This window comes from Propithecus coquereli, unplaced genomic scaffold (genome assembly GCF_000956105.1).
Source record: "Propithecus coquereli isolate 6110/MARCELLA unplaced genomic scaffold, Pcoq_1.0 Scaffold148, whole genome shotgun sequence".
In the NCBI taxonomy this organism is placed as follows: Eukaryota; Metazoa; Chordata; class Mammalia; order Primates; family Indriidae; genus Propithecus; species Propithecus coquereli.
Genome location: NW_012139191.1, coordinates 743,377 through 768,137, shown reverse-complemented (window position 1 = coordinate 768,137; position 24,761 = coordinate 743,377). Strand labels below are relative to the sequence as shown.

General features: G+C 41.2%; 1 protein-coding gene across 5 annotated transcripts in view; it reads left to right on the top strand.

Annotated features, from left to right (window-relative positions):
• Positions 1-24,761, top strand: part of HLCS (holocarboxylase synthetase (biotin-(proprionyl-CoA-carboxylase (ATP-hydrolysing)) ligase)) — a 230,497-nt gene that overhangs the window by 65,247 nt on the left and 140,489 nt on the right. For all 5 annotated transcript variants that reach the window (XM_012640099.1, XM_012640098.1, XM_012640101.1 and 2 more), the window contains exon 6: positions 7,198-7,469. In XM_012640099.1, the coding sequence (XP_012495553.1) occupies positions 7,198-7,469 (272 nt within the window). The remainder of the gene's footprint in view (positions 1-7,197; positions 7,470-24,761) is intronic.

Genomic DNA, 24,761 nt, shown 5'->3' with positions numbered 1-24,761 from the left:
TGTTTTGTGGCTTTCAGCATAAAAGTCTAGCACATATTTTGTTTAATATATCCCTAAATATTTCAAACCATTGGAAATAGTATTTGAAAAAAGTTCAATCTCCAGATATTTATTGCCAGTATATAGAAATATACCAAATTTTTGTATATTGACCTTGTATCCTGCAACCTTGCTAAAGTTAGTTCTGTTTTTTGGTGTTTTTTTTGTAGATTCCTTGGGATTTTCATGTTACATGCAGCATGTTCCAATAAGAAACAAAGATATATTCACCTTTCTTAAGAATGACTGGATTTTCTTAGTGCTATGGCTGATTTTAAAGGATTACATTTATGGGACTATATATAAAGCATTCAGCTGTTGGTTCCACCTAAATTGTGTTTAATTAACCTGAAATCTTAGAGAAAGATAAATACTAAATTCTTGAAGTTCAAATGTTAAAAAAATAACATTAACTAGAAGGATTTTATAAACCTCATTGAAGTGGAATCTTACTGTTTTGTTTTCAACAGAACTAACTATAACTTACTTGGCTTCAAAAATTTCTTTTTTCTTTCTGTTTTTTTTTTTTTGATTTTGCATTTCTTTTTGATGCTTATGTATCCATGTCAAGATTATACCTTAACATTGCCTTTTTTGAATTTTTACCTTTTGATCTATCTGTTACTTGCAGAGTTTTTCTTGGCAAGGTATTTAAAATGCATGTATATGGTGAATGCTTATGAAGCATGCACTATTTGTCAGACCTGGTACTGGGCGCCATGGATACAGTTGGGAACAAGACAGAAGCATGCATATACTGTCTTTATGGAACTTACATTCTAACAAGATAGTGGGACATTGAATAAGTGGTTATACAAATTATGTAATTAATTGTGATAAGTGCTGTAAAGTATTAATTAACTAAGAATTTATGAAAGATCTGGTGGGGCCATGGGTCAGAGACATCTTCCCAACATAAGTGATGTTTTAGCTATGCTCTGGAAGTTTAGTTCAAAGAGTTAGGGGTTGTGGGGTAGATAATACTACTTATATGTCAGCCCATTTGCCTTGATATATATGATCCAAATCTTTTTACTTCAATAACATTCCTGCACTGCCTTCATGGTCGTTAGTAGAGTTTAGCCAAGAGTCATGAATTAATTCCTTTTCCCTAAGTGTATTATAAGTAGCTAGTTATGTAGCTCTCAAGTCATCATTGTAACTTGAGAGCATTTGAAAAGATATACCAGGCACATTTGCATCAAACAGGTAGTCATTTTGATATTTCTTGAAACCAGAATTTTATTCAGAATTTCTATTCTGTCCAGGGATAATGATAGGGTGGGGAGAAGGTTTAGGGAGAGCCTAAGTGCTTCCCCGTGCATTCAGTTTTACTTCATGCTTAAAATTGCATTGGACTGTAGTGAATATAAATATTAAGGAGAATTATGGGTGGTATACAGTTGTATTTCTTAAGAGGTTCCTGGTTTCATTTATCATTTAGATTCTATTAATATTAGTTCTGAATAATTTATTTGGTTCTGAGTAAGCCCTGAGAGATTATGTAAAAGAAGTATAAGAAAAAAACCCGAGTGCCTTGCTTTCATTCATTTTAATTTATTTTGCTGATTTGTATTAATACATGTCTAAGTATTGCTTTCAAAAACAAATAATTTAGAATGTTACTTTAGTAATTGGTAGATATAACAATGATGATGTAATTTCTTGAGACTCTGGCTCCCAACTTAAATACAGGTAAGACTAGGTGATTAAATTTGGCAAGTTGAGTTGACCTACTTTGCCAAAGTGAAATGTATATTTGAATAGTTTGAGTGAATTTTCTTAGCACTTGTCATACTCTGTTGTACTTCTGTGTATATGTATCTGTCTAGTCTGTTTTCTGTCGGTATAACAGAATACCTGAGACTGGGTAATTTATAAAGAATTAGAGGTTTATTTAGCTTACAGTTCTGGAGGCTGGAAAGTCCAAAGGCTTGGTACTGGCATCTGGCGAGGGCCTTATTGCTGTGTTATTACATGGGGAGGGCATCAGGTGGTAAGAGGATGAGAGTGTGCCAGCTCAGGTCTCTCTTCCTCTTCTTATAAAGCCACCAGTCCCATCACAGGTGCCCCACCCTGATGACCCCGTCCAATCCCAACTGTCTCCCAAAGGTCCCACCTCCAAATACCATCAACTCATTCATTTGGGGATTAAGCTTCCAACACACGAAATTTGGGGGACACATGCAAAGCATAGCAATATCTGTCCTTCCTCCTCCCTTTCCACTGTGGTACTGTTTTGAGACACAGTGGCTACCCCGTACGTATTTCTTAAATGAATGACATATACACGGCCAACCTGGATGATTTACTGGAGAGAAGACTCACTGCTTTATTCCTGTTCTGAAAGTTCTACTTGGTGCTAGTTGTTTCTTTTTTGTTTCATCCTGGTTTTCATCAGCTTTGAATGAGGGATTCCTACTACTGACATTGGATGAATAACCTCTTAGCTCTCTGTTTTAGTGAGTTAATAGTTTCATCTCTCCATTTTTGCGGTTTAACCTATTCGCCTCTTCGCCTGTGTGGTGCCTGCTGACGTCCAGCTGTCCTGAGGAAAGTGATGGAAATTCAGATCTGTGTGTCTTGTGCTTTAAGGGCATTGACCAAAGTTTTAGGAGCAGAGTTGGTTATAACTGGTGTCCAGATTTGAGGTTTGGGAATCACCTTTGTGTGTTATTTATTCATTCATTCTTCATCTTCCAATAGAGTGCACATCAAAGAAATAATGGTGAACAGGGAATGTTCCATTTGAAATTCATCTTGGTATTGTGTAGTCTGAAGACCAAGTGAGTGCTGTCACAGTGGCTTTGAGCTTTTGGTAGCTCACTTGAGCTTGATTTCTTCCGACAGCTTTTCTGGTTTCCATTCAAGCAGGATCTCCCATTATTTTGCACCGCTCCCCTGGTGCTTTGTGCCTCTCTCTGGTGCTGTCCTAGCCTGTTTGGTCCTGGGGTGCCGCGCTGAAGACTAGGACCGGCCACATTTATCTCTCTGTCTCCAGCAGTGCCTCCCTTGCAGCCGGCCAGTCTCAGCCGCTGCTTTGTGTGCACCCTCAGCTCACTGCCTTCTCTGTGTCTAGCCTGCGTGGCTGCCTAGCTGACTGTGGCTGGATAAAAACATGAAATCGTGCTGACTGCTCACTCTCAATTCAGACTCGCTAACCTTCAGTGGACCCCAAATGCTTCCAGCTGCTCTGCTCATATGATTTTTCCCACTACTTTAGTTTTTCTCACTCTCCCTGGTATCATATTTGCTCCTCCCTCCTTGAACTTCCAACCCCTCCTTCTTCCTGTCTCATAGCCGAGGATCTTGCTTCCTATTTATGAGAAAATAGAAGCCATCAGAAGACAACTTCCGTCAGCCCCCCCCCCCCACCACCAGGACTCCCACCTTCCTTTAGCCTTGGAGCAGGGCAGTCACCATGCAGGTCAGTTACCAGGGTTGTTCCGTATGGCTGCGAGGCCAGCAGGGGCAAGGGAAGGCAGGAACCCAGTGGGGACGCAAGTCTGAGTTTCCCCAGAGGGGGACATGAACCACAGCCTGTGGACGAGCAGACTTTGCTCCCAAGGCCCATCTTTCTATTCTTGCTCTAGGTCCCACCCCTCCCCTGCTTCACCTCATTTTCTCTGTGGGACCATTCACATCAACATAAAGAAAGCATGCTGTTATTTCTCCCATTGAAAGGAAACTAAACCTGTTTTGACGCCATTCCTTCCTCTAACCACTGCTCCATTCCCTTCTTTCCCCGTAGCCAGAGTTTTGTTCTTGGAGCCTGCAGTTTCTTTCCTTTTACCATTCCCATCACACTCTGGTGTGAAACTGCTCTCATCCTAGCTCCTTCTCCGCCGTCTTTCGGCTGCACAGTTGGCATCTTCCTGCCTTCAAAGCTGCGCACATGGGACCCCCACGACGCCCTCCTGACCCCACACACGCTTGATTTTCTCTCTCCCTGTCCATCTTCTTTGCAGACACTTCCTCATCTCTTTGCTGTCTAATCATTGACCCTCTATTGATGGTTGAATTGTGCCCCCCAAAAAGATATCTTGAAGCCCTAGCCCCTCGGAACCTGTGCATATGATCTTATTTGGATATTGGGTCTTTGCAGATGTCATCAAATTTAGATGAGGTCATTAGGTTGAGTCCCTAGTCCAATGACAGTGTCTTTAGAAGACGAGAAGAGACACAGAATCAGGGACACAGAGAGGAGAACGCCATGTGACCATGCAACAGAGATGGGGTGATGCGTCTGTAAGCCAAGGAGCGCCAGCAACACCAGAAGCTAAGAGGCCTGGGCCTTCCAAGGAAACACGGTCCTGCTGACACCTTGATTTCTGACTTCTAGTCTCCCAGACCGAGAAAGAATAAATTTCTGCTGTTTCAAGCCACCCAGTTTGTGATAGTTGGTGATAGCAGCCCTAGGAAATGAATAAACTCGTTGAGTTTTCTTTTTATCTATAGCCCTCTCTCATTGATCATACGCTCTCTCCTGGCTTTAGATTATCATCTATAGTCTGACGATTCCCTAATTAATTAGTTATTAATTAGTTTTTTTCTTGAGAGCTTTCTATCCCAGTGCAAGGATTTTTAATAGATGCCTCACACTTAGCATGCCCAGAGCCGATCACCCGCCTCTTCCTCTGCAAACCTGCTCTTTTTATGGTATTTCCAGTGGTACCTCTCTCCTTCCAGGTGTTCAGGCTGGAACTCTCGGGCTCGTTTTTGAGCCACCATTTTCTCTAACATCCCAAGTATGACCTGTGAGCAAATCTTGTAGCCTCTCCTTCAGCGTGTACTGAGTCCCACCCCTTCTCACCATGTGCGCCGCGTGCCGGTGCAGGCAGTGATCTCACTCCTGGGTGACTTAAGTGACTTTGTAAGAGACCTCTCTGCTTGCACGCATTTGCTCCCCTTCAGTCTACTCTCAACACAGTCAGGTGGGGTGTTCTGGCTGTCACAGAATTATGTCATCCCACTGCCTTCCTCAGAAGGGAGCTCCCCATTGCTCCTGAGTGAAAGCCCCACCCTCACTGCAGCCTCCGAGGCCCTCCCCAGTGTGGCCACCACCGCCCTGTCCCCCTCCCTGGCCTGGGCGCTCTGGTCCTTCCGCCTCACTCTGCTTTACTTGCTGTGCCCTGATCATGCCCTTTCCTTCGAGCCTCTGCACTTGCCCTTCCCTGGAATCCCTTTATATAAATAAATATAAATGACATAGTTACACGAATTATATTACAGCGCCCTCCCTCACTTCTTCCAGGTCTTTCCTTAAATGTCGCCTTCTCAGTTGGGTCTTTCTGTCTGATGGGAAGTGGCTTGCCTCCAACACTTATCTCCCTTCTCTGCTTCATTATTTCTCCTGCACACTGATTGCTGTCTAACATTCTGTATGTTGTGCTTATTGTTATTTTTTTCATTTTCTGACCCCCATGCTAGACTAGAGTATGAACCCTCCACGGACAGGAATTTTGGCCCCTTCGTTCACTGCTCCATCCTCAGAGCCTACAGGAATGCCTGCGTGTGGGAGACATCCAGTGATACTTATTGAAAGGAGGCCTGAATGAATAGGTTGCCAATATACTTTAGTTGAACTTATTTTTATAATAGCTTACATGTATTTCACCACTTTTGTGTTTGTTAGTTATGATAGTTCTCAAACATGGAAAAGAACAGCGTCACAAATACCCCAAATAATCCATCCCATATATTTGATAACTATTAACATTTTGCCTTATTTGCTTTATATATTTTGGGGGTAAATTACAGATGTCATGACATACAATATATACATTTCTAAAAATTAAGGATGTTTTTCTGTATCACCACAGTACCCTTATGACACCTATTAAATCTGACAATAATTCCTTTTTGTTATCTATGCTGTCAGTATTCAGATTTCCTAATTGTCCTTTCCAGCTAGTTTATTTAAATCAGAATCTAATAAAGAACTACTCGTCGCATTTCATTATGTGTTTTAAGTCCCTTCTAATCTAGACCAGGTCCCCTTGCCCACCGCCACCCCCTTCTCATCCCCCCGTGACATTGACTTGTTGGGGATTCCAGCCCTGCTGTCCTGTAACATGGATTTCTTTTCATTGCTTCCTTCTGAAGTCATTTAACTTGTTCTCTTCCCCTCCGTGTTCTCTGTAAACTGGAAGTGAGTCTTAAAGGTTGATCAATTGAATTTAGTTGAATTAAATTTCATCTTTGAAGCTGCTCCTCTGTAGCTCCAGGGAACTTTGGGACATAACCCTGATGTTAATGGAGGGACGGAGGGATAGTTCTGTCTTTTGAAGGGCCTGGCATTTGCATGGGGATGGCCTGACAGCATAGATCTGTGTTTACTGAGACTGACAGGTTTTAATACATGTTGTGCAGGCCTCTTGGAATGATGGCACCCCCAGCCTCATTTCTGATGAGCCACCCTGGAAGAAGCCCTCTGGGACCTCTGGGGTCTGGGGTGGGGGGAGCCTCTTCCAGGCTGTGGTTTCAGGGGTAGAATAGAGAGCTCTGCATCTCTTCTGGGTTCTGCCTTCCTCCCCCTCCTTGTAACTGCATTTGGGGCAAATAGAGAGCAGCTGTGGGGTACCCCATTATTTTCCTTGTGTGAAATTTTGTTTGTCCGTTGTTAGTAGCCCGTGTTCAACTTGTCTTTACAAGAGGAAGTGGAGATTCTCTAAGACCTGAATCTGAGATTCAATGTTATAGTATCTTAGTGCTTTGTGTTCTGTGACTTTTTCGCCTGGGTTTTTTGTTGGAATTTTTTTCCCAGATAGGATAATGAATTTCTTTGTGGGCAAAAGTATAAAGATTTGAGCTTTCTGTAAAATGCACAGAGGCCTGGTGAATTACTTAAGAGCTCTAGAGCTGGAGGGGAATCCTGAGAATTTAGTGTGTAATGTAAGATAGAAAGTATAATAATGAACTGAACTTACTTCCTTGGATCCTGGTTTCTGAACAATCTGTTTTTATGGACTAAGCGCACTTAGTCTACTTATTATCATGTTGTGTGATAGTTTAGATGTACGGGATATGTTGACCTGGCTTTTATTGGTCATGACTTAGGAAGTACTCATGTTACCAAAATGGCATTTTAAGGAAAAGCTGCCATCATCTAATGTAATGCCAAATCACAACCTTTTCATTTCTTTCTTTATGACACAGGAAATCTGGGAGCCCCTTATGCAGTGGCTTGGGAAACATGTCGGTCCTGAAGGAGAAATAAAATCCAGCAAGCTCTCTCTTAAATTTGTTTCATCCTGCACGTCTGAGATAGAAATAACCCCGTCCTCTATACCTGTGCTTACTGACAAGGAGGCCTTCTCATCAGAAAATTTTAACTTAGAGATATATCGGCAAAATCTGCAGACCAAGCAATTTGGAAAAATAATTCTGTTTGCAGAAGTGACACCCACGACCATGAGTCTGCTGGATGGGTAAGTTCTGATCAGGCCCCCTCTGCACCTGCTTGGAGGAATCCTGTTAGGGTAATTATTCTCTCTAATATCAAGGGAGGGGGATGGAGTTGTAGAATAATGCATTTGAACAAACCTATTAGCAAGGTAGACGTACTTTCCTGTCCTAGAAGAGTTAAAATGTAGGAAGAGAAGTTAATGTAATCTAATCAAAGATTTGCGTTTTATGGAATGGCAGTTTTTTGTGCCTTGTGTCTTCCTTCCTGGACTCAGGCCTTCATAATGTTGCAACATTATGAAAAAAAGTGTTTAACAGGTGGCATTATTGCTCAGGTTATCGTTCTACTTTTGTGCTGTTACATTCAGTGTTGGACATTTAGGATGTTTTGCAGGAGCATTAGAATAGCAAATTGGAATGGCATGGAAGCGTGTTAAATTGAAATAAGTTGAACGTTTGAATTTTGAAAACTGTTTTGGTACGTTCCTATCCAATACCTTTTTTAGGCACTCTGTAACTCCATTTGGGTGTTTGAAATTTACTTTTATTGCAGATTTTCCTTTTTATTCCTTCTGTTTTGTGGACATTGATTAAAGGTTAAAAATGGAAAACGTGAAAGGAATTTTTTAAAAACTTCCCAATTAGTATTAATTAATGCTATTCTAGATTAAAAAGCCAAGTTATAGAGGGAGGGACTAAGAAAAGCATCTTCCCTAAATGTGGAATCAAAATTAAAGGAATGAAAGACTCCCCAAATACCTGGATTCACAGTTTCCAGGCGTTTCGCCCATGGGACTGCGTGGTTAGACAGATGCATAATTCAGTGCGTGGAAATGTTTTGGCCTTTGTTCTTAATAGTAATTTCTGGAATTTAATAATGTCGATATACAGTAATGATATAACTGGCATTTTCTTGACTGTCACACTCAGAGCCATAAGAAGGGCGGGCTCAGTGTGTGCAGTGTGCGGAGGAAGCACAGGCAGTCATGCAGGAGGCTTGCTGGAGCGAGGGAGCAGGCTGAGAAGGGGACGGTGAGCCACGTTGACAAACAATTCTTGTTTTCTGCATTAATTTGTATTGTCATAGGTGCTTTTTCTTCCCACTGGTCCCTAACTCTCCTCCCTCCACTCCCCCACCCCCATCCACCACTCCCCAGGAGAGAAGGAAAAAGCCTGTTCTCGTGGACGAAACAGTCATGACTTGCTTGTCACAAACTCTGTGATAACGCTGTTCCTCAAGTGAAGACTTCACTGTATCGAAGGGGTAACACATGGTAACTGCATTTTCTAAACACAAAATCAGATGTTATTTAATAAAATCTTTTTGGAGGTGAAATTCAAATAGACAAATATGGGTACTTCCAGACCATCTTTGTTGTTTCCGTGAAGAATATTTTGTGCCGGTGCGATCTGGCACATTGGAAATGTGGTCATGGCGCTCATGTCATGGGCAGTGTATCAGCGAGATGCATGAGGTCTCCGAGAGAGTGGCAGGGCCGAGTCCTGTCGCGTGTCCTCAGATGGCTGGGCATCGTGCCATGCTGTCGAGCCTTGTTTTAGGGCAGCCCCCAAAAAACTGTGTAAATATACTGATTTAATACTCTCGAATATCAGTAATTTCCTTTGCGATAGTAAACTTTTTTTTGTTTTTAAAAGTACTCTGCCTCAAGCGACTTGGGTCTCTGATAGTGTTTGACAGACATCGAAGCAGCGTAGCTGAGCTTGACAGTTCTGGAGGTGGAGACTTTCATAGGATTAAGAGTTTTTATTTTTACAAAAGAGAAAAATATTTCAGTCTTTCTGAGGGTGTTTAGGAATCTTCTTTGTTCCTCTGGTCTCTGCAGAGCACAGAGAATGAAATGGCTTTGATTGTTAATTATTAATCCCTCTGCTTGGCGCAGAGCCGATATTAAACCAATATTTGTTGCTGGCCTTAACTTATCCTAGATGCTCTTCTTCCGCTGTAACAAGGTGAAGTTACTCACAGGAGCCTACTACGTCAGGGAGCCCGGGAAGGAGTTCCTGGCGGGGCTGCAGCCTTTTTTAGGGAAAGGTATTTGAAGAGGTGCCAAAGGGACCATGAGATAGAAAGATAAATGAAATGCATGGCTTGTTACGTTCCAAGAATAAGAACTAAAAATATTTCTAAAACTAATACTATATTTGATCGTACGTGAGCTACCCTTATGGAAATAGCCCATAGGGTGTGATAATAATAATACCACATAATGCCATATCCATTGTGTGGTAATAATAATAGCTAATGTATATTGGAAGCTTTTCCCTTCCGGACACTGTTTTTATGTTTTTTACATGTATCAACCAATCTCATATGTTATCTTTTAGCGCTTTGGGGTCATTGCTGGCGCAGTGTCGGGTGCTGGTATTACAGCAGCGTAGAGAATGCCAGGCAACAGAATCCACGGTATGTGGAGTTGTTCCTCTCTCTGGATTTTTGTAAAAAATGTGTGGTACTTTATATCCCTTTGATGGACCAATTAGACGGCAAGAAGAAACTTTCAAAACCGTGGACTGGGTTCTCAATGCTTATTTCTCTCTTTGTAGGTATATATCATTTCTGTGGCAATCGAGTGGCTCTTTCCTAATGGGCTGGAGTAGAAGTGAAATTTAAGTTAGATATAGATCTTGATTATAAGGTTTGTAAAATCTTTTTTCCTCAGTCTACACTCGCCTATTACGGGGCTTGCGCCAGTTAAAAATTGGCCGTTCTGTTCCTAAGCAAGATGGGGAGAGTACACAGCGGGGAGCAACCCGCAGCTTCCGCCGAGGTCTCACATGTCCACACGCCCCTTTCTTCCCCTCCACAGAAAACTCTCACCCCTTCCTCAAGGAAGACAGCTCTGATAGCCCGTTCATTTCCTTCCTCGCGGTAAGATTCAGGCTCTCTGGGTCATGTACAGTTTTCTCTCTCGGGGCTGGATGTGGCCCGTTGAGGTCTGGCAATCTGGTATTTAAAACAGACGAGCTCTCTGCCCCCAATACACCCTGTCCCACGCTGCTGTCATAGAAATCAGGACCATCGGTCCCCTTGCACCCCGAATTGGTGATCGATCAGTCTCCTGGTCGCCCTGTGATAGTCCAGGTTGTGCCCTCCAGGAAGAACTGTCTTGCCCGGCGTCCTTTGGGGTCGTGGCTTTGCCCTCTGGGAGGGTCTTCCCTGTATGGCGTCTGAGGTGGACACTGGTGAGCATGGGCTTCTCACACTCGCTTCCTGGGAGGATTGGAATCTGGTTGTTTTGGGGACTGAACAGTCATAGCTTTTTATGGGCCAGCCTTATGGTTTCTGTGGAGATATAAGTCTCTCGAAACTTTAGTAGGCCTCTAGTCTGTTTGCTTCTGATTGGTTCCATGTGAGTAACCATCAAAGATCTTGTCTAGACAGTTTTTCAGCCCAGAAACTCTGGTCTTTTAAAAGCCTCAATGCTCTGCCATCCCCTTCCCTCCCAATTTAATGGTGGCTCCCTTGGGCCAAATGAAACAGTGGGCGTGGGTGAAAGGCCAGGCCCTTAATCACATCTTTGGCACAAGGATCCTGGGCTCTATGTGGCCAAGCATCTGTCTTATCTCCTGCTGGGGCCGCAGGGACAGCCCCGCAGGCTCAACTTAGATCCCCGGTTGCAGCCAGAGAGCTCCTTTCTTATCAAATCTGTATTCTTTTCCACCTTCTTGGGCCTGGTTAGCTGTAGTTGGAGGTCATTTCTCTTTTATCAAACCTTGCTAAGAGTGTCAAGGACCAACAAACATTGACACTTTGAATGTTCAGAACTATTTCCTGTAAGGATATAGTGTCTAACGGACACCTGGTCTACCTCCCAACATATAGGAAGGCCGGGGCTTGATCAGAGGCTTTGCTGCCTGACACCAGTTATCAGTGGAGAACCTGTGTGACCTGTGCCCTTGCCAGTTGCCCCCTGCCCAGCTCCTCTGTATCAGGCTGCATTTTAGGCCTTGTTACTGGTGGTGTGCACAAGGTCTAAGACCTAGCAGTCCTGTTCAGGTGCCAGTTTCTAGGTCAATTAGGATTAGGTTCAGCTGTGTGCAACAGAGGTCCCAAAATAAAAGTGGCTTAAACAGGATGGAAGTTTATTTTTCTCTCCTGCAGATGAAATGGGCTGAGATGGGCAGCCCAGAGTTGGTGTGTTGGCCCACAATGTCGAGGACCCAGTTGGGTTGCTCTGCTGTCCTCAGAAAATGTCCAAGGGGCGACCCCAATGTTTTTGTTCTTATATGAGCCAATGAGCGGGAGGAGGGGTAAAGAAGGCTGCACCCCCATCCTGTGTGGGCTTTCCCGGAAGTTGCACATGACCTTTTTGTTTATATACCATGGCCAGGACCTAGTCAGGTGACCTATCTACCTACAAAAAAGGCTGGGAAGTAAATGTGGCTTTTATACTAGGCATCCATGGATCCAGCTGGAAATCAGACTTCTATTGCTAAGGTGGAGTGGAGGGTAGCTATTGGGAGACAGTTAGCAACCTTTGTTTCAGACATGTACTTTCAGTTTTTCAGACTCCTAAGAAAAATAGGTGGAGGCCTTTAAAGTAGTATACACACTATCGTAGCCCCACTACCGGCCAAATTTAAAATCATGGGTGAAGATAATTATTTGATTTGTAACACTCATTTTGTTTCACTGCGTACTCAAGGTCATTAGAGGCATTTTTCTTAGATTATTATAAATCTAGGAGGATCTAGAAATTTCTCTTCTGACAAGTATTTTGGAGGACATTATGGTTTCTTCTTTGACTGCAAACCCAGCTGAACAACTGTGGTGCTGACGTAGAAGTTGAAAGCTTTCGTTTGACCTCTGTGTGTGCGAGCAGGCTTGTCTTGAACCACGGCCACCTCCACCTCGTGAATCTGGAAGTTGCAGACGGAAGTGTGAGTGTTACTTGCTGATAACTGAGTGTCTCCCCTGCGAAAGGGAAGAGTCACAACCATGGGAGTGAGTGTTGTTTCCTCGGCATAGTCTGGCGTGGGTATGCTGCCCAACTGGTTTGGTTAGAAGAGGTAATTTCATCCTTTATCCCCTGCTCTAGTCATTTGCTCTGATGTGTCTTCCTGACCATGAAATGTTTTTTCTGCTCTATTGTCAGGGTAACACCTTTGGGATGCGATGCTCTGTGCAGTGCTGGTTTTGTTCGCCTTTAGAGGCCAGTATTTTTCTTTCTGTGGTATTTCCTGGTAGATTTCCCTGTGTCCAGTTAGCTCAGCTGGTTGGGGAGAGCCCCAGGGGCCTGGGTTCAGAACTGCATCTGGGCCAGTGCACTTCCCTTTGTTCCATGGTGACGACCCACAGCTGCAGCTCAGGAAGCCCTTTGCAAATGTGAGCTGTTGGTGGTGGTGGGTCTGGGCAAGGGGGTCTGGATGGGCCACTGCAAATCCATCGTCACTGCTGGAAAAGCCCCTCCAAGCACCCACCGTGCCTTAGTGTGGTGGAATCATGGCACATTGTATTTAATCTCCTGTTAAGTGACGATAGACCCTCTGCTGTGGGAACAGCATGAGGCTAGACTGTGGAACACAGGTGCTTGGGATAACTGAGTCATTGTGTTATTTTTGGAATTGTCTTTTATTTGACCGAGAGTATCTTTTTTGATTGACTGATACCAAGTCTCTGTCAGATATTGAAACAACTTGCATGTGAAGCCAGATGAGCATAAGATTGTTTATACTAATTTCCTTTGCATACTTCTACGTGCTGAGTAAACTGGCCAAGGGTTGGATGTTTTTATTTGTAAAGACTATTTTATATTTTCTTATTAAATAAGCTTATTTCTTATTTGTTATTGTCCCTTGATTTTTCAGGCTTTAGTTTGCCTTCATCACTTCATGGGATAAGCATTTATGGAGTGCCTCCTGCATGCCAAGCACTGTGTTAGGCACTGGAGAGAGAAAGATGGAGAAGATGCCCCCCCTTGTCTTATGGTGCATTTGCAAAAGCAGGTCCCAGTGTGTGCTCCAGCTCGTAGAGTTGTGTACACCGTTCTTGGTCTGGGCAGAAGGGAAGTGGGCACAGCAGATAACATGATTGGGGGGGGAGGTGGACTGGCCAGTCAGTCTTTTTTGGGCAGTTACCTCCTGTTGGGCCTTGTTCCTGATGCCATAAAGCTCACAGTCTCATAGGGAAAATGCTAGAACTAAGACTTTTCTGTGACCTTGGCAGTGTCCCCTCCCTGGGCCTTGCCCTCAGCTGTGAGGTCAGGGGCATTGGAACAGGAGATGCTCTCCAGCACCTTCAGCTCAGCGATGCTCCTATGTCAGCTTCCACCAGCCAGCCTCTCGATCTTGGGGTGACCTACAATGCCCTTAGAGGGCTGAGCTAGATTTGTGAATCAGCCTCATGTTAGTTGAGGAAACGTATGGGAGACAGTTGACTTTCTACAAGCGAAGGGAAAGAAAAGGAAGCACAAGCCCATAAAACAGCATTAAAAAAATAGGGTGGGGGCAATTGCACTGGGGAGCATAGCCACGAAAATTTAAGGAAGACAGTGTTTGGATTTCAGAGTGTGCAGCTTTTCCGCCCTACGCACACGCACCTAGTCAGCCCCAAACGCCTTCCCCCTTTCCTTCCCTTCTGATTCTGCTCCGCTGACTCACTCTACTCTGCACCCTCCTCTCCTGAAGCCGAGGCCCGAGAGGACAGAAATTGGGCTGGAACTAATTTAATGGCTGAGTGACCTCACAGTAGAGAAACAGCCGGATCCTAATAGGGGTCTTTGTCTACATTTCCACCCTGGCTGGTAGCATGCCAGTCAAGAGTCAAGCTGGAGACACAGGTGGAAGCGATTAGACCTGTCATAAAGTTTGAAAAATTGATTCTGGAGGCGAAGTGAATAGATTGAGCTTGACAGTGTTGTCCTAAAGATTCTAAGGGAAAATTCTGTAGTTTAATTTGAAATCCCTTGATTATTCATTAGCTTTCCAGATGGCTTTTGTTGATGTTTTACATATTAATGCCTGTATTGTGTTATTGGTGTACTCTTAATGTGCACGCAGGTAATGAGCAAAGAGTAAATACATTGGTAAGTGTCCCAAATTAATGGGATATTAGCGTAATTGTGAAGTAAAGGGTTTTAAGAAGTTGATTGCTTTAGAATAATTGCGAGTATTTTTATGAGCCAATTTGGTATTCTAAAAGTGAAAATTATTGGAGAATTTTTAAAAACCTTTGTTTTAATGTTTACTTCTAAATTAAGGTTTAGAATATAACTCTAGCCTTTGACTTTGGCAGCGGTCATGACTGAAGGGTTATCCTGGCAAGTTCTCCATCAAATTCTTCTTTTGTTGTTCCAATTCAACACCTGAGTAAGTTAACCTTTCGCATGCCACGCTGCTGAAGTTGAATTATTCATTGGCCTATTATTTTTTTAGAGATGCCTCCACATTAATTTTTAGTGTTCTGGGATATTTGTTTTTACATCTTGTAACTGATTTTTAAGTAGGGCGAACTTATTGTGATGTTTACCATTTTATGATGGTTACAGTGTGTTCTATTTAGCTAATATTTTTATTACAACTGAACCTTCTCAGTCTCGCTCTCAGCGTTGATGTCTTAGTCAGTTTGGGATGCGGTAACAAAGTACTGTCTATGGAGTGGCTTATAAACAACAGAAATTTATTTCTAGCAGTTTCGGAGGCTGGAAGTCTGAGATTGAGGTGCTACCTGGCGTGGTTAGATTCTCTCCCAGGTGGCAGTCTGCCAACTTACGGATCCTCATGTGGTGGAAAGAGGGTGGGAGAGCTCTCTGGGGGCCTCAGAGATAAGGGCACTAATGCCATTTATGAGGGCTCCACCCTCACGACCTGATCGCTTCCCAGAGGTCCCCCCTTCGAACGCCATCACGCTGGAGGTGAGGATTTCAACATGTGGATTTGGTCGGGGATAGGAACCTTCAGTCCATTCGGCTGAACATCATTTCACTGTTGGACAACCTGAAACATCATAAGTTTTACTGTACAGAAGAGCTAGAGTGACTGTAACCATGAGTGTGATGAACAGTATTTTAGTAAAAAATCTGTAAATGTGCAAAAAAAAAAAAAAAAAAGTGTTGGGTAACCAAGCAGATATTTTTCCTTCTACTTAATAAGCATCTCTCTCCCCCATTTCTATTTTCCCCCAACTTTGCTTTGTGACTCATTTAGAAAAACTTTTATTTTTCTTTCAAATAAAACACTTACCTGCTTTGGAGGTGAGAGTTGATTTGCTTTCACCTGCCCCTTTAAAATCTTTTGCACACCTACCATTTGGCCAAACACTCTCTAAGCTGTGAAATGCCTTTGTTTCTGCTTTTTGTTTGGGAGAGAAGCATGTTCTGTTTCTGCATGAGGGGTATTCCGTCACTTTGAGATCCCAGACGCCACATTTTTTCTGCATTGCACAAGGAGTCATTCATCATTTTCATTTTTTGTTTGGCTCTCCCACAAGAGTATTCAAATTAGTGAGAAGGAAAATGATGAAGTCATTGCCTGGCAGAGGAGGATTTTCTCGGGATGTGGGAAGGATAAGAGGACAGAGAAGAGGGAGGAATGATGGTGAGGTCTGTACCTGCTTCTTTCTTGGCCCTTTGGTTCCAGAGGTCACCTGGATGCTAATGTAGTTTTCACAGTTTAAAATGGGTAACGTGTATATACAGAATTAACCTAAAAATGAAACTACTTGGTGGGGTGGTAATGTTAATATCCCGGAAACCTTAGACTGTAACTTTATCTTGCAGCGTTGTGATACACTAGCTGTGTGATGTTGTGTGAATCACCCAACCTCTCTGGGTCTGTTCTTCATCTATAAGATAAAAGAGTTTTACTAGATCTGTGGTTTAATTTTTTTTTACAGCAATAAAGCCCCTTTTCAAATGCAGTAGTACAGAACCCCCCTGTGTACATGGGCCTCGGGAGCCTTCCCTGGAGCCTTCTCTGAGCCCCGGTTCCTCAGGGTGTGGTGTCAAGACCACTGGGCAAGAAGGGGCCCAGGCCCTTCCAGCTCAGACACACAGGCCCAGCTGACCTGAGGATGATTCTTTCATTTTAATGGCTGGAGGACTGAATTGGATTATTTGTAATGCCTTGCCCTGTTCCAAAAAGGAGTTAAGGCAACAGGGATTTAAGTCCATCTGCTATGAGATAAGTTCTTTCTGCCTCCCGCAGGTGCCGTCCAGTCAGCATGGGAGACGACCTGTGCCTCTGGCGGTCATGTGTCGTGTGAAAGCTATCTGTATGTGTGTTATTCGCAACACTCAGCATCTTTCAGAGTTTCTTGACTTCCTCAGACTAACAGTCACGATGACTGAGTAACTGTAGTTTCTTTCTGGAACCAGGGAAATCTGAGTGGGTTCTATGCCCCTGAGAAGCAAAGTGGCTGCTGTCGTGGGGGTGGGAGGTGATGGGGTGATGGTCCAGGTAGGCATCCAGATGTCTCCAGTTAGAGGTGAGCTATATCCGAGAAGAAAAATCTCTGCTGGAATCGCTTCCAACCCAAACACCCAGAATCCAGGAGGGGATGATGCCGGGGTGGAGAATGCCCCTCAGCTCCCAGACCCTTAGGAATGTTCCGGGAGGACGGTGGTGGGAGATGGGGAAGGAGAGTTTGGGCAGGTATGGAGTTGTCTTGGATGAGGTCTTGGCTAACCTTTTAGGTCTTGAAGTTTCATTAAAGCCTGGGTGGCTTGTTAACATAGAGGGCATAGAATCTGCCCTGGATTTGGAGCGTGGATCAGATATGCTTGAAACAGTGGCCGAGAGTTTGAGGTGGTAGATTTCTACAATCTTGTGGCCTTCTCCTTGCTTTCCTGGAGTTCTTATTTTAATCCTTCCTCCTCATTATCAGTACCCCTCCTCCTTCTGGAAATAACCTAGGGTAACTTCTCTTTTATAAACTTAAGCAAAATGAAATATAATTTGATTTTTTAACATTCTGTGATACCTAAGAAACTTACATGTGTTGCAAACCAGGATTGTGAATCTCTGATACAGAGCTTCTCTTAGAATAATATGTTTTTGTTTTTTGTTTCCAAGCTCAACTAAAATGCCTTCTCTAGCTTTTGTTTTAGGTTTTTCTCCCTTCCCTTCCCTTCCTTTTTTTTTTTTTTCCCCCCTTCTGATATAAAATGTAAGTACCTCTTACCTGCTAAAAGGCCTTCTTGAAGGGTTTGCTACAGGTAAATGAAGATAGAGCACCATTATAAGATGATAGGCACTTTCTGTTTTTACTGTTGGTATCTGGAAAACTGTCATGAAGCAGACCAAACTTTTCCAGCACAGTGTTGTCATAATTGGGATTGAATGAGGATTTGCCATCCGCTAAACCCTAAATCAGACAGCGTGTACCAAAACTCTCATAGTCTCTTAGATCTGGGAGGTGCCTGAAAGGCCAGTCACCCATTACTGCCGGAGCGCCCTGTGCAGTGTTGGGGACGTGTCTGAGCACCCTGGTACTCAGCAATTTCCTACCATTTGTTCAGCTAACAAATATTTATTGAGCTTACTTGAGGGAGCCTATTCTGGTCACCTTAGGATAGCTCTGTCTCCCAGAATGGGTCCTTATTAACCCATCCCATTCAAAATGGAAATCTGACCATGAATCCAAATACTGTTGAAAAGATTTAACCTTTTCCCAAATGATAGTTAAGATATTTGTTAATAGGTTGAAGAGACATAAGATAGTTATTATGGCCTCTCTTATCCCCACATTGTCTTTTCCCTAAACATCTCTAGTGTTTGAACATTTCTTCATATCCCTGTGTTGGAGACGAAAGCTTTAGGTCTGAAGAGCCAAAGAACCTTGATATAAAGCCAATAAGGGTACATAAAACTACACAGATTTATTTTCTGAAAATATTTTTCCATTATAAAAAGAATTCTTACAAATTATAGAAAAGAAATACAGTAATGAATAAGGAGATCAAAATAATCTGTAACCCCACCACCTGTAAAGAATCATGTTAATCTTTCGATGTGTTTCCTTCTAATCTTTTTTTCTCCTATACAACATATGCAAAATTATGGTTATCTTGTATATGAAATAAGCATTTCCCCATGCAATGAGGTGGTGTGCCAAAAACGTTTTTTATTGGGCGCATATAGTCTGGCCATAATTTATTTAAGCAATCCCCTATGAATGCACTTCTGTAGTTTCCGGTGTTTTTCTGTTGTAAATAACAAGCATATTTCTTTTTGAGTCAGCAGTTTGGTATAATTCTCTAGTGACCTCATTATAGTCTTTCTTTTCTAGAAGATAATTGGAAAATTATAAAACAAAGCAGATACTGATAGAAGTTGAACAGAATGGGGTTAACAATTGTTGTTTACAGTATTTAATATTATTTCATCATTATTATTTCAGATTATTTCATCTTTTGTCCAGAAGAGATGTCATGTCTTAATAGCTAACATTAATTCAGTACTTACTCTGTGGCAGCTACTGTGCTAAATGCATTATGTATATTTTTCCTATTCAGTCAGTAAAACCTGATGAGATAGTTACTATTATAGTTCCCATTTTAAGAAATGAAGGAGGTATCACTTAGTTAAAATTGCTTGGACAGAGTCACATAAAGAGTAAGTGGTAGACGTAGCATTTAAAAGATTTGTCTATTTTAGAGCCTTAATGCTTAGTCCCTAATACTATATTATCTCCAACAGATGCTTCGCTGAAATCCTAATGTACTCTATCCCCCATACTTCCAGTATCTACTTATATACTAATCTTGTTACAAAAGGAAATCAGGTGAGCTGACATGTCTAATTCTTGATGATTCTCTTATTTATTTACTTATTTTTAATGAGAAATGTGGTAGAAAGAGCTATAATGGGAGTCCTAAGTTAAAGTCCCAGGTCTTAAGCTGGTGGAACAAGCTACTTTTTTGTTCCTCTTTACCATTATCTATAAAATGTGGACAGCAATAGCTATATTAATGGGCTGTGATCTGGATTAAAAACAGTGGAATATGTGAAAGTGTCAGTGTAGTTCCTGATATTTAATAGTTGCTCATTAGTAGTAGTTTCCTTATTCCTTTGAATTTCAACTGGGATAGGACATCTCTAGTTAGGACAGTTTCCTCTGAAAATTGGAGCTGCATGTTTCTTTTAGCTTTTGTTTAGTTCACAGTAACCCTTCAAAGATCAGCCACAGTGAATGCAATTATATCATTCTCATGTTCTCAAATTCTATGCACTTGAAAATAGAACAGTAATAATTATCTAACCTAAAGATGAGAGAAGATTAAAAAAATAAACAGAGCCTCAAGGACCTGTGGAACGATATCAAAATGTCTAATATATGCATATGTGGAATTCCAAAAGGAAAAGAGAGATAGGAAAAAATTTGAAAAATAATGGCCAAATGTTCCCCCAATTTGGCAAAAGAAAAATTTACAATCTCAAGAAGTTCAGCAAATTCTAAGCCGGATGAATATGATGAAAATACACCTATGCACATCATATTCAAACTGCTAAAGACCAAAGATAAAAGGAAAATACTGAAAGCCACATGAGGAAAACAATACTTCGCCTCTAGAGCAACAATGATTTGAATGTCTGCGGACTTCTCCTCAGAAATTATGGAGGCCAGAGGAGAGTGGAACAGTATTTTTAAAAGGCTCAAAGAAAATAAACTTGTCAACTCGGACTTCTATATCCAACAAAATATTTGCTTCATTGCTTCAACAATGAAGGCAAAATACATTTTTAGATAAAAGAACATGAAGACAATTTGTCAGGTTTGCTGGAAAGAAATGCCAAAGGAGGTTCCAAAGGGTAAAGGGAAAAACACGAGAGGGAAACTTGATCTGTTGGAAGGAATGTTACCTGGGCAAATAACTGGGTAAGTTTAAAATATTTTTTTCCAGCTACTTTCTAAAAAAAAAAAAAAATTGTGTGTGTGTATCTGCCTAAAGCAAATCGTGTAGCACCGTCTTGCATAGTCTTGCATATATTGATATAATACCTATGATAACTCTAGCATAGAGGAACAGTGAAGGGGTGGTAAATGGCCCCTATAAGATTGCAACATTTCTGCATTTAATGTGACATGGTATGGTATTAACACTAAGTAGATGTATAAGTTCAGGATGCACTTTGTAATCCCTAGGGTAACCACTAAAAACATAAGGTAAAAGATATAGTTAAAAAAGCTAATAGATAAAATGCAATTCTAGAAAAGATCCAGATAACCCAAAAGAAGGCAAGAAAAGAGGACTATAAACACAAAAAATAGAGGGAAAAAACAAAAGTTAACAAAATGGTTTAACCCAGTTCAACCTTATCAATACTTACTTTATATGATAATAAACTAAGCACTACAATTAAAAGGCAGAGAATGTCAGAATGGATTTAAAAAAAGACAATACCTGGGTATATGTTCTCTTCATGGCACGCTTTAATTATAAAGACAGAGATAGGTTGAAAATGAAAGGATGGAAAAAGACATACCATGCAAACAGTAAGCCTAAAAAGGTTGGAGTGACCTTTTTTAACACTAGGTAAAATAGACTTTAAGGCAAAGAATTAGAAAAGATAAAGAGGGATGTTTCACAGCGATAGTAGGGTCAATTCATAAAGAAGAGAAAACAATCATAGATGTGTATTTAACCTAATAACAGAGCTTCAAAATACATGAAGCAAAATTGGAGAGTAAAAGAAATAGAGAAGTTCACAATCATAGTTGCAGATTTCAACAGTGCTCTTTTAGCAGGTGATGGAACAACTAAGCAAAAATCATGAACAACATAGAAGATCTGAATAACGCTCTCAACCACTTTCACCTACCTGATACTTGAGACTTACAGAACACTACAGCTAGCTGAACGCACATTCTTTGGAGGTGCACTTGGTGTGTTCACGAAGGTAGACTATATGATGGATCATAAAACAGGTCTCCATAAACATAAAGTGATTGAAATCACAGAGTATATTCTCTGTCTACAGTGAAATTAAATTATAAATCAATAACAAAAATGTATCCAGGAAATCCACAAATATTTAAAATTTAAACAGCACACATCTAAATCATTCATTGGTCAAGGAAGAAATCACTAGAGAAGTTAGAAAATACTTCTAAACTAGGGAAGACCTAAATAAATAGAGATACCATGATCATGGATTGAGAGATTCAATATTGTTAAGATGCCAGTTTGTTTTAAGTTGATTTATGGATTCAGTACAAGCTCAATCAAAATTATAGCAGAATTTTTGTGGAAATGTATATGCTGACTCTAACATGTACATATTATAGAAATGCAAGAGTCTTCTAAGAAAGAAAATAATTTTGAGTAAGAACAAAGTTGGTGAAGTCATACTACTTTAACACTTACTATAAAACTGATAATTAAAACTATGTGATATGGCATTAACAAAAAATAAATCAACAGAGCAGAACACCCTAGAAACAGATCTTCACTTAATTGGCCATGTGATTTCTGAGGCAGGTGTCAAAGCAATCCAATGGAGAAAGTCTTTGCAAGACATCGTGCTGGAATAACTGGATATGCTCCATATCGGAAAATAAATGAATCTTAACCTCTGTTTTACCTCATATACTAAATTGGTTTGAGATGGATCATAGACTTTGATACAGAAGCTAAAATCATAAAGCTTTTAAAGGAAAACAATATCTTCATGACTTGGGACTAGGTAGAGATTTCTTTAACTGGTTACAGAAAGCAATGCTTAAAAAAGAAAAACTCGAGAAGTTACATTTTTAAAATTCTGCTCATCAAAAGATACCAATAAGAAAATGAATAGAGAAATCACATTCTGGGAGAAAATATTTGCAAAATATTTATTTGGTGGAGGATGGGTACTTAGGATATATATAAAGAACTTCTACAAGCTCAATATAAAATGACAAACATACCAATTTAAAATTGAGCAGGCTAGGCGTGGTGGCTCACGCCCATAATCCTAGCACTCTGGGAGGCCGAGGCAGGAGGATTGTTCGAGCTCAGGAGTTCGAGACTAGCCTGAGCAACAGCAAGACCCCGTTTCTACTATAAATAGAAAGAAATTAGCCAAACAACTAAAAATAGAAAAAATTAGCCGGGCAGGGCGTCGTGTGCCTGTAGTCCTAGCTGCCTGGGAGGCTGAGGCAGGAGGATCACTGAGCCCAGGAGTTTGAGGTTGCTGTGAGCTAGGCTGACGCCACGGCACTCTAGGCCAGGCAAGAGAGTGAGACTCTGTCTCAAAAATAAATAAATAAATAAATAAATAAAATTGAGCAAAATAGTTGAACAACAGTTCACAAATTAAGAATGCCAGCAGACAAATAAGCACATGAAAAGGTCCTTAACATTATCTGGGAATTCAGGGAAATGCATATTAAAACCACAATGAGATACCACTACACACCTGCCAGATTAGCAGAAAATAAAAAGACTGACCATACCCAATATTGGTGAGAATATAAAATGGTACGACTATTTTGGAAAAAAAAAAAGGTGTAGCAGTTTTTTATGAAAGTACATATATTCCTGCCTATGACCCCAAAATCCTACTCCTAGGTATTTACCCAAGGTAAATGAAAATACACATCCACACAAAGACTTGTACGCTACTGGTCACAGCAGCTTTATTTGTAATAGCCCAAACCTGGAAACAGCCCAAATGTTCATCAACAGATGCATGGATAAACTGTAGCATATTTATACAATGAAACACTACTCAGCAATAAAAAGGAATGAACTGATAGCATGCATCAACATGCATGCGACCAAAAAACTATATGCAGAGTGAAAGAAACATTCCACAAACGAGTACATATGGTATGATTCTGTTTTATGAAATTCTAGAACAGGCAGATCTGACCTATGGTGAGAGGAAATCAGGAGAATGATTTTCTGTGGGGATGGCAACGGGAATCCGCTAGGAAGGAGCATGAAGAACCTTCTGAGTGATATTAATGTTTCTTATTTTGATAGGGGTTTTGATAACACGTGTGTACACATTTGTCAAAACCCAGCAGCAGATCTTAAGATATCACTACAGGTCAATTATACATAAAGACTAAAATATTGAACTCCAGTGGTATGCAGGCTGAAGTATTAAGGGGGATAGCTGCAATTTATGTTGAAATGCATAAAGCAGTAAGATGAATTAATAGATTGATAGATGGATAAATATGTACTAAAGCAAATATGATCGAATTTTTTTTTTTTTTGAGACAGAGTCTCACTCTGTTGCCCAGGAGTGCCGTAGCATCAGCCTAGCTCACAGCAACCTCAGACTCCTGGGCTCAAGTGATCCTCCTGCCTCAGCCTCCCGAGTAGCTGGGACTACAGGCATGTGCCACCATGCCCGGCTAAATTTTTCTATATATTTTTAGTTGTTCGGTTAATTTCTTTCTGTTTTTAGTAGAGATGGGGTCTCGCTCTTGCTCAGGCTGGATGATTGAATATTAATGATAGAATCTAGGTAGTGGGTATGTGAGTGTTCATGCTAAAATTCAACCTTGCTGTAGTATTTTTATAATGAGCGAATCACTGTGGAAGATTTTCGAAAATAGCGTTGGTAGTATATTTAAAATACCTTTAAATTTATGAAAATTATATTTATATAAACTTTTCTTGGTAGCGCTCATTGTATATATATGTAAAGGCTGCATCATAAAAAAATATATGGTGTTTCCTGTGTTCATACATTTTCCTCCCTTCTTTCTTTCACTAAAATGTACACACTTTTCTCTCCTTCCTCTAACCAAATAGCTTAAATTATATGTGAAAAGTATAAAGTTAAAACTGAAGTGTTACTTTTGGTGACTTTTGCTGGATTATTTACTCCTTAGGTATAAGGTGTACTCTAAGTACTAAAATTTAAAACAAAAATCACAGTCTGTATTCTCGTTTTCTGAAATCCCAGTGGTCTAATTTCTCTTTATTTATGCCCCTAGTGAAAATATTTTAAAAATCTAAATTTGTATGCACATAAAGTTTTCATTTCTCACACCTCATATCACGCAGCCTCCTGTCATGGCCTTTACAAGTGTGCGCGGAATATGACGCTCCCTGCTGGGCGCACGGCTGGTCTCAGGGCTGCTGTAAAATGTTCTGCGTCGTGTTAAAAAGAAAAGATATAATTAGCAGCATTCTCATTATTGAAAATATTCTCCTTAATGTATATTCTGATGTAACTTTACTCCATAATTGCTCAAAAGAGCCTCTCTCAGGCTCTGGGTGGAGGTGGGGCGGGAGACCAGGGCTGGGGCCGGGGGGTAGGTGCCAGATTCTCTTCCTGCTTCGATGCCATTTTCCAAATCCTCTGCCCAGGTATTTTAAAACAGTTGGACCAGAACTGTGGGGAGTTAGAAA